General features: G+C 38.6%; 2 protein-coding genes across 15 annotated transcripts in view; one reads left to right on the top strand and one right to left on the bottom strand.

Moving 5' to 3' along the window:
• Positions 1–16676, bottom strand: part of dock7 (dedicator of cytokinesis 7) — a 45466-nt gene that overhangs the window by 16118 nt on the left and 12672 nt on the right. For 5 of the 13 annotated variants that reach the window (XR_004019867.1, XM_030727176.1, XM_030727175.1 and 2 more), the window contains exons 15-24: positions 8604–8721; positions 8291–8361; positions 6900–7038; positions 6458–6559; positions 6134–6220; positions 5126–5357; positions 4834–4998; positions 4602–4622; positions 4191–4360; positions 1175–1264 (exon numbers count right to left, since the gene is read on the bottom strand). Coding sequence is in view for 12 of the 13 variants with exons in the window: in XM_030727176.1 (XP_030583036.1) it covers positions 1175–1264; positions 4191–4360; positions 4602–4622; positions 4834–4998; positions 5126–5357; positions 6134–6220; positions 6458–6559; positions 6900–7038; positions 8291–8361; positions 8604–8721 (1195 nt within the window). In the remaining variant the exon portion in view is untranslated. Of the gene's footprint in view, positions 1–1174; positions 1265–2903; positions 2997–4190; positions 4361–4601; positions 4623–4833; positions 4999–5125; positions 5358–6133; positions 6221–6457; positions 6560–6899; positions 7039–8290; positions 8362–8603; positions 8722–16676 lie in introns of all 13 variants that reach the window. The other 8 variants (XM_030727177.1, XM_030727179.1, XM_030727178.1 and 5 more) reach the window with 4 other exon arrangements.
• On the top strand, positions 12666–16636 carry angptl3 (angiopoietin-like 3). Of its 2 annotated transcripts, none has more exons than XM_030727185.1 (7): positions 12666–13276; positions 13512–13622; positions 13760–13871; positions 13981–14094; positions 14283–14378; positions 15038–15310; positions 15477–16636. In XM_030727185.1, exons 1-7 carry the CDS (start codon positions 12746–12748, stop codon positions 15662–15664), a joined length of 1425 nt encoding a protein of 474 aa, XP_030583045.1. In that variant the 5' UTR covers positions 12666–12745; the 3' UTR covers positions 15665–16636. The 2 variants fall into 2 exon arrangements, with proteins under 2 accessions (XP_030583045.1, XP_030583046.1); XM_030727186.1 differs by having other exon boundaries at positions 15480–16636.

The following is a 16676-nucleotide window of genomic DNA, read 5'->3' on the forward strand; positions in this document are numbered from 1 at the left end:
GTTATGACATAAAATAAAAACTTATATGACTTACAAAATAACATTCCTAAATTTAACATAACCTGCTAGCAGGTCTCCACTGTTGTGACCAGAAATATAGTACAAATAATAACACGGATACCACGTTCTCTATGTGAAAGAACAGCAGCGTCCAGTAAAACTTCTGCTCTCCCAAAGCTGAAAATGAACTTCATTGTAGACAAAATGAGATAGTCAAAAAATAACTTTTCCATGTGTGCAACCATTTTTATTTTTAATAAGTGATGCACTCTTTTCACCACGGACCACTAAAATATACAGTATTTTGAAGTGTGACCTTCTGACCTAATGTGTATGTTAAAATACATTTTTTCTCTTTTAAAGAGAAAAAAAAAAGATGACATGTTCCCCCCCTTTCTTCTTCTTCTTATTGTGCGTAAGTAACATTGATCGAGCTGTGTGTTTAATGCAACACTAACATCCACCACAAGTCTGGCTAACATACTGACTTTTGACCAGACTGGCAAGTCTTGAAAGGGGCATGATCTGACTTACAGTCAAACTTTAAACATATCATTTTAAACGTGTATCATACTGCCTACTGAAAAGAAACATTTTCTTAAACGTTTAAAGTCATTACAGTAGACACAATCTGTTTTTACTTCTGCACATTAGTCAGTATAATCTGAAAACTGCTTGGTATAAACCACCAATTAAACTAGACCAGGTTTAAAAGCTCTTTTTCTGAATCTACTTTTTCCAACCAAAGTAAATATGAAATATTTTGATTTATGCTGATAAATACTAAACAACCCACCTGTCTGTGTGTTTGCTGGTATAATATCTCCTATGGCACCATAGCACCTGACTGAAAATCAAACAGTATTGGATTTTCTTAAATGAAAACCAAATACCATTTGCACTCTCTGACTGAGTGGACAAAGACTTCCGAGACTACAGCTCACTGCACAACAGTCAGTGTTAGCCAGATTACAACCAACATTCACATTACATCAAAAATTCCCCAACATATTCAGAACAAGAGGCAGATCGGTGACATACAGCATTCAACAAGACTCCACAACAACCAAATACAACATCAATCAACCCAGAGGCACACATCCACAGACAAGACAGGTGAGGAGGACAAGAGGTGGCTGAGGGTCGGCTCCTCCCCCAGTGCAAGTGGCTCTACCTTTTTTGTGGGCAACCGTCCTGTTAAAGTTTGCAAGAAACTGGCGCTCTCAGTGTGCGAAGACATGCGATTGCCACAGCGCTCCATGGCCTATGAGTGGGATGAATGGAACGGTGACAGCAAGGTTAGTGGAGGAGCAACGAGAGAGTGGGGTTGCACCTTTTTTCTCAGCACACAGGCAAACGTGTGCGCGCTGAGTAACACACCCCCACACACCCACACACGTCACACTTTTGTGAACTGTTGGACATTTTCATACATGAAGACACAAAACAACAGACACAGGACAGGGCTGCAACACTTGAAAAGTGTTGTACCCGTAATCTAACACAGTTGATACGTCAATAGTTTGAGCATCTTATGGTAGAGATGCAAAATGGCTGCATAAAGTGTGATCAGGTGAAGTCCCGACATTAATAATCCTTTTGTTCACAGTATAGCTAATTGCTTAATGATGAGCCATTCTGCATCCCTCCAGGTAAATACAAGACCTTACAGATGCAATCAAAGGTTTTATTATAGGTAGATTAAAATAAAACTAAATCTGATGTTAAATGCTTATCATGTATGTGCTCTATGTGCCACATTTCATGTGGTAAGCTATGTGTGCTTCTATGGCTACAGTATGCCAATTTAGTTTTACCTTTGTGTAAATTAATATGTTATGACAACGTAAAGTGACAGAGGACTTAACATTAAGATGGAAAGTGGAGCAGACAAAGACTGCACACATGTAGACACACAGTCACACTCACAGATATACCATGCTCCAGAAATAAATGAATGGTGGTTGAAATGCAGGGGGGTGTTAGGAGAAGGTCATGCAGGTTAACTAGCTGAGAGCAGAGGAAATCCAGAAGAAGAAAAAAAAAAAAAAAAAAAAAAAAAAAAAAAAGGAAATAAAAAGTTTTCAAAGGTAAAGATAAAAAAACATCTAGTCTGCTGATAGATTTCTAACGCAACTCTTTTTTTCTCTACCACCCCAACAATTCTCTGTGAAATTCATACACACAGAAAGACTGTGTTGGGTTTAGGTATAGGGACACCTGACCACTGTAAACCCAGATGGAAGGGTACCAATCTCTGAGAAATTGCTGCCATGGATTGCTCTGGCCTCAGTTCAAAATTGGCATTGCAATATCTGGATTTAGACTACTTTTCATGCAGGTACAGAGAAAAAGAGGTGTTAGATGTGATAAGCAAAGAGCATTGATACCTGAGACTAACGTGACAGGAGGGTCATGGAGGCGGCTGTGACTCCCACGTATGGGATTAATGGGAGGGTTGTGACTTGAGGTTTAAACAGAATACTGTAATATTCTGAAGTTTTGGTCTTTTCTGTCTTTGTCTTTAGTGTCTTTGATACTAGCCACTTTGTGCATGGTTTAGAAATCTCTGTACTTTGGATAAATAAAGCAAAATGTGGTTGCCATCACAGTCAGGTTACTTAAAACCACTGTAAACAGCTTTAAGGACAGGCTGAATCTATAAATGAAAGATGTGAGCATGACAAAAAGAAACAAACAAATTTAAAAAAAAAAAAAAAAAGACATAAAAATGAAAAACCTTAGAATGGATAAAAACTGCCCAATGTACCTGATATACCTCCCTAATAATGATTCCAGCAAAGCACACAAATAAGCCAAAACTCCAAATATATCAGTATCCCTTAAGTGTAGGTTGTTTTTGTAGTGAGGCAAAGTGGAGGACGGGGCATTCATAAAACCACCTGCATGGTTTCTGGAGCGGACCCAGGGCTGGATCCCCAGGGGGCACTCTTAGAGCCCATGGTGTTCACCCACGAGTTGGATCGGTCTAAGCCCTAGGGGTGCCAAGGTCAAAGGACACAAGGCAGGCAGGAAGCAAGGGAACAAGCGAGCAGCACGGGGGGGGAGGGAAGGAATAATGACAAGTTAAAGAGGTTCAGAGGTCAGGACAGCTGGAAGATGCCAAGGGCCTCAAAAAGGTTAGCTGTCAGTAAATTAAAAATCAACACCACAGAGGAGCAAAGCACAAAAGTTCTCTCTCCTTCCCTTTCTTTCTCTGTGTAAAAATAAATAAATAAATAAATATATATATATATATATATATATATATATATATATATATATATATATATATATATATATATATATATATATATATATATATATATATAAAAAATAAAACTACCCCTCCCTCAGAGACAAGAGAAGAAAGGTTTAGTTAAGTATTAGCAGTAAAAGGGAACATTCCTCAAAAAAAGAGGGGGCTGCATCCATCATGTCATGGTTACAAGTACAGCAAAACCATTAGAAAGGCACATTACATCATTCACTCACTGTTCACATTTTTTTTGAGGGGGTTAAATAAAAAAAAAAATGTTTGAAGTGGGAAATCACAAATTATATGAGACAAAATACATGAGATCAGATAAATAAAATGAAATAAAAAGGAACAAGGAAAACCAATAAAGAGAGTTTTTAAAAAAGATGATTATTGACACAATATTTAATATTAATATTCTTGACTGATTTGACTTTAAGCTAAATACAATGTACATTTTTCACAATGCATAATAAGCATTATTTGTGTATAAATGAACCTGTGAGATTGTGTCTATGTGTGTGAGACAGGTTGCTGGTACAGCGGTTGGAGAGATAAGATGTCCAAGCTCATGTTTGCACAATTCACATGCGGTTTACATGTTGATAAAACTTTGGGTCACTGAGCAGAGGGAGGCCCCTACCTTGTGTAGGTTAAGAAATACAGATTCAGAGTCTGTCTAAAAAATACATCACAAAGCAAGAGCACCTACATTACAGCAATGTTAAATAATTAACTACAATATCTGACATTCACGTTGAGTATGGATGAGCCAAATTCAGAGCAAAGTGCTCAAAAATATGAGCGTGGGATCTGCCCACATTTGAACCACACGTAAAAATTTGAGCACTTCATTAATGATTTAACAGAAAACTGACGGACCATTGAGAGAAAGAGAAGTTACAGGCTCATGTATGACTGAAGACCTTACCTTGCTGCCAATGATGGAGCGGACCTCATCGTCGGGAGAGGTGGGTGTACCGGAGATGTCGGGGTTACTGTTGCTAAGACTACGGGAGCGGTTGAGATTAAGGCTGGCCGGTCGAACAGCTGAGCGAGCCATGGTGGCATAGTGAACCGAACCTCCCAACCCTCCTGGGCCTTGGGCAACACACAAAGGAAGAAAACTGGGATTGGAATGTGCCACTAGACCTAACCATACATTAGTGAACCCATTAATTAAGAGTAGTTTCTTAACACATTCATACAGTGGCAGTGGATGGTTTGACAACTAAAGATGCTGCAAAAAAAATACGCCTGTACAACCCACCACGTTTGACTTTACATACATGAACTTTTTGTTCAAAGGGTGAAACAATGTACAGCAGCTGACCATATCTACCTGATGAGGATGAGTTGGTGTCTGTGTTGAGCAGGCAGAAGACAAAAATGGATGTGGGAGGAAAAAAGTAAAAGATGAAAAGAAATTGAAAAATAAAATTATGGCAGGAAGATTTGGTCACAGATACCCACTGAGGGTGAGCTGAGGGGTTAAAAGGGGTTAACTTAAAAGGAGAAAACAAAAGATGCAGAATAAAGAAAAATAGAGGGAGATTGTATTCACTGTGAAATACCTGGTGAGGGTGAGTTGGGGTCGGTGCTGGGCAGGCGGAAGACGTAGTGGATGTAAGAGGACAGCAGGCTGTTGCGGCCGTGCATGTCCTGGCTGGTGTCCAGGTACTTATGAAGCCGGTTCACGATGGAGGCCATCACCTCGAAACATGCTTGCCCAAGATTCACTAAAGACAGACAGAGTTTTCTGGTAGTACTACTGCACAGAATACAGTGGGTGATCACTTACAAGCGTCTCTAAAAATAACTCAAGAGTTGCTTTTCATTTTTATCTAGTGCAGCCCTTTATCATACCTATCTGTCCAGCAATGACTGGTGGCCGCACGACCAGCAACACCAACTTGTCCAACAGAAGGTGAAGGAATCGAACTACTGGTTCCAGCTGGGAGGAGTTGAGTGCTGCAATGCTAGACTTGAGCTCGGCCTCCAGGTTGTTCTCCATGATGCGCATGTCTCCGATCCTGACTGGGAACATGTGCTCATCCAGGGCATGTACCAGTGCAAAGAACTTATCCAGGTACTGGTCCTAAGGATGGAGAGTTGGAGGAATGGGGTTGCAGACGATGCAGAAATTTTGGGGTAAAAATATTAATGTTGGCACCAAAATATGGAAATGGCAAACACAGAGAAATGGATGGAAAAACGACAGAAGAGAGAAATGCAACAAAAATTAACAAAAAGAAAAAAGAGGGCAAGAATTAAAAAACAACCGTGTAGAAGGTTGAAAAAGCTACATGGGAAGAAAGTTGATAAAAGTAAGCTTGGATCTAGTCGTCTGTATTCTTTGCTAAACCAGCAAGTTGGCTCACTGAGTAAAAACCGCAAGGCGAACATTACTACAAGTACACAGGAGAATCCAGCAAGTCTAAGCTGTGCCAGGAACAGTGATTTATGAGCACATTAGTTCCAACTGGGTTCCTGGAGGCAACGGTCAAGCCCCCCCCCCCCAAACGCCACAGTCGAATCAGAGATGGAGTAGACCTCAGTAAATTACTGGCAAGGTAAGAGTCACCACCTAATGAACTGGTGCTGGGAAGAAATTACAGTTTAAATGTGAAATTGATGTGGGGTTGTTTCTCTTAACTTTAGGTGAGCATTTTAAACATTTTAAGTCACATTACAATAATAAATCTGTCTCTTTATTTCGAAATAACAGGTTATGTTGGTAATATAAGGATTTACAATCCAGGACACACAGATGATCACAGTAAAGACGGTTAAGATGAAGGCAGATGACAGGTTAACAAGGTAAACCTGAAAAATGTCCATAACACTGTTAGCTGCTGTATTGAGTACTATTACCTGTGTGTGGATGGTTGAAACAGCCACCACTTCCACATTGAATACTCCTCGATGGTTGTCCACCCACTTCATGCCTGGGAGAGGGACCTGAAGTACAATAACAGGCAAGTAAATCTGAGTAGCAGTTGCATAACAACGAAAGGGAAAGGCCAGGTAATCTGATTTGCTTCGAATATAGTATTATATAATAATGATTTCTGGGAATCCCATGTATAGCACACTAGTTCCATTTGATTCTCAAAAGATTATTACAAATTCCCTTTTAGATTATCTCTGTGCATTATGCTTGTTTCATTCAACAGAAGCTTAAAAATTGCATCTTACATCTGGGGAGAGAACAGAGTAGGACTGGGGTGGTTTTTCGAGAGACACGGGCAGACAGAAGTGTCCCGTCCGCAGACGGCCATTCTGCAACATGGGAATCCACTACACAAAAAAGCGAGATTGAAGAAGAAAGAAAACACATGTAAATTTACATATACATCACCTAAACTCACCAGAGCCAGAGTGCGAGTGACCCTGTTTTGAAAAAGATTTGTAGGTTGTGGAAAAATTTCTTTAAAAAAAAAAAAAAAGAAAAAAAAAAAAAAAAGAAAATCAGTTTTACCCTTTGATATGTTATACTTGTGCCATTTTCAGTTAGATAACACTTTCAAATTATTTGTAAAATATTCTATTCTGTATTTTTCAATTTCTTTCATTATTTATTTATTTTTTACAAATGGAGGTTTTATGTGGGCTTGTGCATTATCATTATTTTACCTACCGTGTATCCCACAGGGGTCTCCAGCGGTGTGTTCTGCTTCTGCTGGCAGCTGACATGGTAAAAGGTGAAGAGAATGTGGTGGTGGTCTGACAGAGAGGCAGGCAGTTTGATCTTAACCTCGTCATGAAAGTCGGGGGATCTGCATCAATTATTGAAGAAAAAAAAACATAAAAACAATTAATGAGTGTTACAAACTGCTTTATATCCAGATAATTAAGGACAAACCTCTTTTGAGTGGCTGCCAACCAATCTATCAAACTGTGTAGGCAGGTTATACAGTTCAGGCTGCTACTTGCCTAACGGTTCTAGCTATAGCCACTATAACTATGGATCTGCCACTGTCTGAACATGTAATATAAGCAGAACTTAGGCAAAGGGTAATGGGTAACACTTCAATAGTTCCTTAATTGCATCAAGTACGTTTCTCTGCTGAGTGCCTGCTCATTGGTTAAGACCTCTTCAATAGTGGTAACCAGGATATGTTTCTGAACAGAGAACAAGTCAGCATTATGTAGAGGATTTTTAAATTGCTTTCCCAGAAGGCTTTTAGAGAGCTAATTGAATACGGTAAGCCCCTTGTTTTAATAAACTGACTAAACAGGCTTACATACTCAATTTTCACCCCAGCGATTACAAATATTTATATCAATTGACTTGTAAACATATTCCATTTCCATCCCTCAATTTTTAACTTGGGAATATTTATCTCAAGGCAAAGCAGGGGTTCAAGTGATCTAAAAACAAATAAATTATATAAACACATCATTATTCACTTCAGCTGGATTCTTTAGAGTCTCTCGGGAGAAAACTTTGCCTGCTCAGAAACAAACAGCCCACAACTACAGTACGCCTATCAACAGATCCACCGAGATAGCCTCAAGGATGGAAATAACCAAAACTGCTTAAAAGGGTCACAGAAGGGAACTTACTTCCCATGGGAAGAAACAATTTGGTTACGGACCAGAAAAAGAAAAATCCTGGAACAAGAACAGCGTCAGGAGAAACTTTTATTGGAAATGATAATGAGTTATTGGCTGGGCAATCTACTAATCTCAAAGCCAATAGCAAATGACTTACTAATCACACTGGTACATTATTTATAGGTTGATTAATTTTAGCCTTGAAGGTGTCATAAATGACAGCCCACTCACTGTCATAAAACCTATTTAAACTAGTGATAAAATGAAGACCCCTTAGAGACAGAGGGAGCACCACTTGACACCATCTAAAAATTAACTTAACCCATTTCTTTAAAAAAAAAAAAAAAAAAAAAAAAAAAAAAAAAAAGAGTAGACTTTATGCTTATGTTGAGCATTTTTGTACAGCTCCAGTAGATTTTGATTATACTTTTGCTACAGCACACTAGGCAAATTGTTTAAACCAAAACACACCTGTTGTGGTACACCACTGCAGTGTAGGCCTCTTTATAGAAATCTGCACAACTTGACTTCCCAAATATTACCTGAGGAATAAATAACAACAGTTTTACAGTAAAAAAAAGAAAAAGAAAAAAAAGCCATCTTATAATTAGCAACCTATTGATATGTGTCACCTAATTCATCAACAGAAAACTGAAAATAGTCAAAATCTAAAGTTGCCAAAGCACTAAGACGTTGGCTGAGAGCTAACATTCATAGCATGACTGATTTGACTAAGATCAGTTCAAAATCAAGAATCCTGATGTTTTGGAAAGTTGCTGTGTACCGGCATTGCGTTGCTTGGATCTTCTCCGTTCATAAATTGCACTTTCACGGTGATGTTGCGGGCGGAGCCTTGGCGGTTGGCAAAGTTAAGACTCTGAGGGTTCACATACAGCAGATTTCTGAAAAATATACATTCAAGTGCACAGACACAAAGAGAAGAAAAAAAAAGGCACATCAGAGATGTTGTCACACTGCAATTAAGAGACAGGAATAAATCAGAGAAAAAAATTATCATCTATATGACAAATCTCAGAATAATTTAGCTTTATAATGCAATCTTTTTGCAAGTGAAATCAATGTAAACATACAGACTCTTATTTTTAACATTTTTTTTTCAGGCCTTAAAATGTATTCAGTGAGCAGCATTAAACTATTAAACTAAAAAGTAAACTATTTTAGAAAAAAATCTAAATAAAGTGGTAACTTTAATGCGGCTCATCTTATAATACTGCATAGCACCTTATCAGATACAGATTTTAAAAAAATAATCCAGAATGACTAATAACAATGGCCATATCATTTGACTAAGTCAAGAGGATTAATGACCTTTTACTTTAATAACCAAGTGTCTCGAAAAGTGCTTGACCTACTTACCTACCACTGTTACATCAGCTTCCATGAACTGATCAATTAAAAAGGGACAAGGCACCCATAGTAGGTAAACCATATTCTGATTGGTACATACGGGAGGCTTGGCCTGTCAATAACCATGGAAGGTAAAAGCTAGACTTTGCTTTTCAAAATGGGTTAGATGAGAGGGGAATGAGAAGTGTATAAATCACTATAGAAGGAGATTAACTGTCTGAAATTATTTCTAACCCTTTAAGATGGGTACTGAGAGCTTGGCATTATTCTCAGTAATTTAGTGCAAAAAAAAAAAAAGAAACCAGAAGAATCTGTTGAGGGCCCTGGGCAAAACTTTCCAATTTCAGGTGTTATTTTTGCAATTTTATAAACTGCCACTTCATAAGAATGTCTTCCATGTGATATAATGCACCATAAAATCTGCCAATAATTGAGACTCTGCTTCAGTTTATATTCGAAGTCTTGTGCAATTAATTAATATGCATGACACCTATTGACACCTGATGAATCTGTTGTTTTACTTCACAATCCCATTCATTATTGCCAAAGTGAGTGTACTACACTAGTTACATACTGGGGAGGAGGCCCCAGAATAGGAAGAGTAAAGTAACCTGGGATCAGCTGACAAACCACAATGACGTAGTCGATTCTATGGGGGATGGTCCCACAGAGACCACAGCTGGAACCACAAGTTACAAGGAATCGTGGGAAACTTTGTCTAACGATTAAAATTTGAATCCATCTCTTCCTCTGTTAACATCCATCTAACATGTCACAGCAATTGTCATGGCTGTTTTGGAGCAGACTACTGAACCTGAACTGAAATAGACCCCAACATGTCTGTGCCAAACCTGAAATATGAAGCACAAATGGAAGCATCCCTGATTGGTCAGTTTATCTCATCCGATTCAACTTCAGTTAATAATTACACATGCAAGCAAACTTGACAATGCAGATGGCACTTATGCACAGTTGCTATTTTGAGCTGAGGGGCTCTATAAGGGAAAATTGTCATTGTTTAGAGACTCAAAATAAGAAGTTTTCTTATAAACAAACTAGATGACAATTCACATGTCACAACATGTAGAATTTTTTTTTTTACCTGTAACAATAAAGAAGCAGTATTAAGAAGTCATTATAAGCTGTGTTAAATCTGGCTATGGCAAAAGAAAAAGAGAAAGTTTAAACTTCTTTGCAAAACCAACAAAAACAGCATGTACAAATGTCCCAATGGCTTGGAAAGCTTCCATGAAAACGTGACTATGCTATGAATAATTATTCATAAATATTGACAATAGCCCAAATTTGACATTTTTCATCCTGGCAAATGAAAAGCACATTAGATCAATCACCTTAGAGACAGTATGTTTAATTTAGTAGCACTCTTAAGTGCTACTAAATTGATCTACACGACCTGGTAGAAATAGATTACACTCCACAAGTCCCAAACATTCACTCTGTTAGACAGTGTCTATTGCTTTTATAGATCTTTCATATATGCTTCAGGACTGATAACACAATAAAATCATGCAGTAAATCAACTGTTCTAGACTAGTTTGAGAGTTTCCTTTTTACTCTTGGTATAACCCAACCTTGGTCTTTATAAGTTAAAAAAAATATGTGTGGACAAACATCAAGAGGTGAAAAATGAACCCAAATGCATTAAATGGAGGCAATTTCCACTTAACCACCAAGGTCCCATACTACTAATTAACCAATACAGAAGAGCAGTCCTGTCAACCACAGGCCAACATACAGTGAGATATTTAGGTACATCAGAATATGTCTCTACATGCCTCTTGAGTGACTATTTGAGATCAGATGTCACTTCTGCCCTCTATAAAAACATAAATCACACACAAGACCCTAACGCAGAACCAGATGTGGGCAAGAAAAAAAAACCCAAGACATCAGTAGCTCTAGTAATGTTTCTGCAAAATCTTTACACTTAACACCTGAACAATTATTTGACGATTTAAGCATTCAGATGAAAGATTTAAGCATTACTCTGACTGTTTAAAGCAAACACTCAGTAACGGCCATCCTTTGACAGTCCAGCAGGTTATCCAACAGGATGCTAGTGTGGGCATAAGTCTGATTTATATTAAAATAAAAACTGCAATTAACTAGTTTAGAATGAAAATGAATGGCTCCAGCAGGGGAGGTTAGATGTTAACTCTCAAGCCACAACATTAACCACTGTACTGGAATGGAGACTAAATATTGTTACCAACTTTATGACAATAAAGCAGATTTCTGGCCCGTTTACTCAGTTCTTCATTTCCTCACCACCCGCAGCAATCACTCCAAGCTGAGGTAATAAATCCGTACAACCACAAATTACTAGCAAGCTCATTATGATGACTGTGCGGTATTTTAATGTGCAGTAACAGTTAATGTAACAGTCTAAGCTAACACCAATTAACAGAAAAGCTAAAAAGCAAAACGGGGACAAATACTAAATCTATGTAAAAATGTATGTTTTTATGGACAATTTCAAGCATTAAACTATTGGCTTTATTTTTTAAACACAGAAATGCATAACTATGCCAAAACTACAATATTTATACTCTAGTAAAATATTACAGCAAGACATTTTTACAGATTAGTTCCACCATCCACTGCAGTTGAAGGTCAGCATATTTCACTTCCACTGTAAGACTGCGTGAAACAACTTACTAAGAGTTTCCCATAAAGACTGTTTTCTTTTATGACTGAACTCAGTGCACAGGAGCAATTCTTTAAAAGCTGCAAGCTAATCAGAAAACTATATATATCCCCCATTTCACATCCAGTGTCATTAAAAAGAAGAAAAAAACAAAACACACACACACACATACATGCCATGACACACACATGCCATGACACACCTGGAGAAAAAAAAATGACAAGAGTGAGCAATAAAACTGTGGTGAGTACATCCTATTCAAACTCTCTGAAATTATTCATGCCCCAGAGGTCGACCCTGGCACATATGACAGACTCAGTCCCATCCCAATACAAAAACAGAGAGGGGGGGGGGGGGGGCGAGCCTAGTGTGAGGCTGATTCAGCAGGATGTTAAATCAAACCCAGGAGCATTAATTACACACAGCATTATCAATCAGAGCCCAGGGAGTGCAGGGTTATATGGTCTGAGATTGATCAGACTGACGATCCATCAAAACAGCGATGGCCATTGTTGGCTTTCTGCTGATCAGCTAAAGTGCTGCACCGCAGATGGAGAGTGGGGTAGGGTGTGGTATGGAGAGGGGATTGGGGTTAAATGGTTAGTAGAGTGGGGGAGGTACACATGTCATTTGCTCACTGCTGTGATTTGTTTGTTCAGGAGAGGGAGGGGTCATGGGGGATTTGGGAGGAGGTGGGGTACAAAGCTAAAAACATAGTAGGAATTAATGATCGGCTAATCCCCCCCTTCCTCTACTGAGAGGGCAGTATATAACACGAGGCAGCCTGCTGTTCTCATATCACTTTAACAGCTAGGAAGTCTAGCTGAGCAGCAGAGGTAGAGAGAAGAGCATAGAGGCAAACACGCGTAAAGCTGAAGCAGTGAAAAATCATGATAAAGCTATTTTGCCTGTTGCTGGCTCTGGCCAGTTCAACTGTTGCTTTCCCCTTGGAAGCCTCAGGTAGACAAGAGCATCCGACCCAGCCTTCCCAGGCCTTCACTACAGCGATGACCCAACCTGAGACCAGGTCTCGCTTTGCCATGCTGGACGATGTTCGCCTACTTGCAAACGGCCTCCTTCAGTTAGGCCAGAGTTTACGGGAGTTCGTCCATAAGACCAAGGCACAGATCAACGACATCTTCCAAAAACTCAATATTTTTGACCGCTCTTTTTACCAGCTCTCAGTTGTCACATCAGAGATTAAGGAAGAAGAGGAAGAGTTGAAGAAGACCACCAACTTCTTGAAGGCCAACAATGAGGAAATCAAGAATTTGTCATTGGAAATCAACTCTAAGATCAACAACATCCTGCAGGAGCGGACACAACTGCAGAGCAAGGTGGGGAGCCTTGAAGAGAGGCTGAAGGGCTTGTCGCAGACCATGACCCCTGCCGATCAGCTCGGTGAAATCACATCTCTCAAGGTGAGAAGCTTCTGTAGCTAAAACTTTACAACATAAGGCAGAGAAGATATGTCCACTGAATGAGGAGCAGATAAGCTGCAGTGTTTTTGTTAAATGGATTTAACTGCATTTTATAAACTGAGCTAACCTGGATAACAAACAATAATACTTCTTTAATTCTTGTACATTTTTCATGAAAACCTTTGAGTTCAATATATGAATCTCAAAGAAGCTCTAATATTATTGTAATTTTCAGGAAGTGATTGAAGCTCAAGATAAAACAATCACCAATCTTCTGAAAGCTGTCAAGGAGCAGCATGATCAGCTTGACTACCAGAAAATCAAGATTAAAAACCTGGAGGAAAAGGTACTTGTACAAGAGATCATTGTAGTTTGTGTCTTTAAAGGGAAAACTTAAAATCTGTGAGAATCTGATTTGTTAAATTACTTAAAGAATATATTTAAAATTATATAAATTAACGACTCATTTGTATTCTCCTGCAGCTCAGCTATGAGAGTTTTCAAGATACAGCTAATAAACCAATGGACTCTGACCATGCAGCTCCTGATATGTTTGAATATCTGACAGTAAATTCAACTGGCCTGGACACAAATGGTAATTACTTGAACTACACAACCAAGAGCCCAAATTTTTTTTCTATTAAACTTATTTCGATAAAAGGAGAGTCGAGAAATTAATTTGGCTTTTCTGCATTCTGTTTCAGATTTTCCCACGGACTGCACTGATCTGTTTAACAAAGGAGAAGCAAATAGTGGCATCTATGTTGTCAAGCCAAACCAATCAGAGCCATTCAACGTTTTCTGTGAAATGAGTTCAGGTGGGTGAGCGCTCTGAGTTCTCAGCAAAGGTGTCTAAATACCATTTCTGTATTCAAAAGCAGTGACATTTATTAGTGCTTTGGAGAAATGGCATTTATGGCATGCTCCTCACATTATTTAGACAAATCATGAATAAAGTTGTGTGCACTTTGTACAACTCCTTATATATTTCTTATTTCTTTTATAGAAGGGGGATCAACAGTCATCCAGCGCAGGGTTGATGGGTCTGTGGATTTTGATCAGACGTGGGAAAAATTTGAAAAGGGTTTTGGAGATCTGGAAAGTGAGTACACTTTATTTATTTATTTATTTTTTTAATAAAATATCCTAATTTTAGAGTCAGTTCTTTACTCATAATAAAATTTCATTTGTCAAAAATGTTGTGCCATATTCTAACCCCCCCCCCAAAAAAAAAAAACTGAAAATATCTGAAACCACAATTAATTCATCAGAATAATTCCCAATTATTTTCTTTAAATTAACAAATCTACCATGTCAGCGGTGTATCATTAGGCGTGACTACTGTCTTGGCTGTGGGGGCATCTGTAAGTGCTTCCTTTAGCCCTGGTCACAGTAAACAGTACCTGTTAAATATCAGCCCTGAACTGACAAAACGACTTCCTGTATTATCTGAGTACACAGCCAGTTTGGCAGCCTTCCCTGCAGCACTTGATATTCTCAGACAAGCATCCATAATCTGTTTAAAACAAAAAGGCTCTTCACCTATGAAGATTAGTTGCAACCCTTTTTTTTTAGCTACCTGCCTAATTATTACAACCTACTTGCTACTACCAGCATGCCTTTTGTAACATGGGTGACCCAAAGCCTGTTGGAAGCTCATTACAGCTTTTAATCCATTATAAGATAAAATGAGACTTCAGCGTTTCGGAGATTTTTTTTTTTCCCCACATATAAACAAAATACATTTGATTTGTCATGCAGAGGACTTCTGGCTGGGTCTAGAAAAGATTCACAGCCTTACACAGGAGGGCGTTTACATCCTCCGTGTTGATTTGGAGGACTGGAAGGAGGAAAAACACTGGGCTGAGTACCGCTTCTCACTGGAAGGTCCCTCCAAGGACTATATTCTTCATGTCAGCCATTTCTCGGGTGACCTGCCTGATACCATGGCCAACACCAATGGCATGAGATTCGCCACAAAAGACAGAAATACAGACAACCACCAAAACTCCAACTGTGCGCGCAATACCACAGGTACAAAGTTTTGCAAGCTGACTCAGCACAAGTACAGTATCTTTCACCACCACAGCAATAAAGTAAATAATGGCCTGTGATGGAGGAATTAATTTTTTTCTAAACAATAAAATAATTTAGCTAAGGACAATGTTGATATAACTTGTTTCCTATTTTGACTTTCTAGCAGGTGGCTGGTGGCTCAATGCCTGTGGTGAAAACAACCTTAATGGTAGGTACGTGTGGCTGAGACCAAAGGGGCGCTCGATGAGGAGGAAGGGTATTCAATGGAGGCATGGCACAGGTTCTTCGTACTCACTCAAGACGACCAAAATCTCCATACGACAAGCTTCAACTGCCGATAGCTCCAACTAAGCCTCACTTTCCACATGTTCTAGAACAATACTACTGGCTTTTTTTTCCCCCCAAATACACCGATATCCAAAAAATTCAATAGAACGAGGAAGTGACATAACACAGGCTTTACATATGCTAATTCTTTACTCACCCACAACATTAAGCTGATTGCTCCCTAACAGCATTCTGTCAAAGGCTAGTGCTGACCATCAGATAGCGGACCAAAAAAATGTCAGAAGTCAGCAACTGCTGAGCTGTTGCAACGAAACAACCATGGCACATAGGTTGTTAACCTACTGTGTCTGATCCAACAAGGACAGTAGAAGTGTCATTATGCAACATCTGCTACTGCTTGCAAAATAGACAACCTAATTCAGGATTGGCTGGAAAGTAACATACTGCAGTAGGACAGAAAATGAAGTTTCTAAGAAGCCACTTTTTAAGCCCAGATTGCTTAATAACCTTTAAGATGAACTTAGACACATTAATGTCAACAGCAAAACAAGCTATTTTGAAATGTTTTATCTTTGAAAATGTACTGCATGTTCCCAGAGGCTAAAGGGACAAATAGCAACAGTTACATAAAGCATGCAAATTATGTAAGTCAAAGTTAAAGAGATCATCTCCTGCTTCTGAAAAAGTGCCCTACAAATTGGGTACAACGTCACCATTCAAATTCAGTACAAAACATGAAAGACAGAAAGCTTTTGCAGCGCACTGATGATTTATTTCTTAGTCTTTTATATTTTTTTATTCTGTATTTAAACTGTGGTCATGTTATGATATGATTTATGCTGGTATTGTTAGAAAATGATAATTTCTGTGTATTTCCCACATTACTGAGTCATATTGACTTTTGTTCATCATTTCAACATAACCACCTGTACTGTAAATGTGCCTCATACTAACACATCACTGTGAAAAGTAGCTTTGTGTGCTAAAAAAAAATCATATTTATGAAGACAAAAATAAATATACCTGTATAAATAATTACATGGTACTATTTATTTTTATAACTTTGTGTCGAACC

The sequence above is a fragment of the Archocentrus centrarchus genome, chromosome 4 (assembly GCF_007364275.1).
Source record: "Archocentrus centrarchus isolate MPI-CPG fArcCen1 chromosome 4, fArcCen1, whole genome shotgun sequence".
Taxonomy (NCBI): domain Eukaryota; kingdom Metazoa; phylum Chordata; class Actinopteri; order Cichliformes; family Cichlidae; genus Archocentrus; species Archocentrus centrarchus.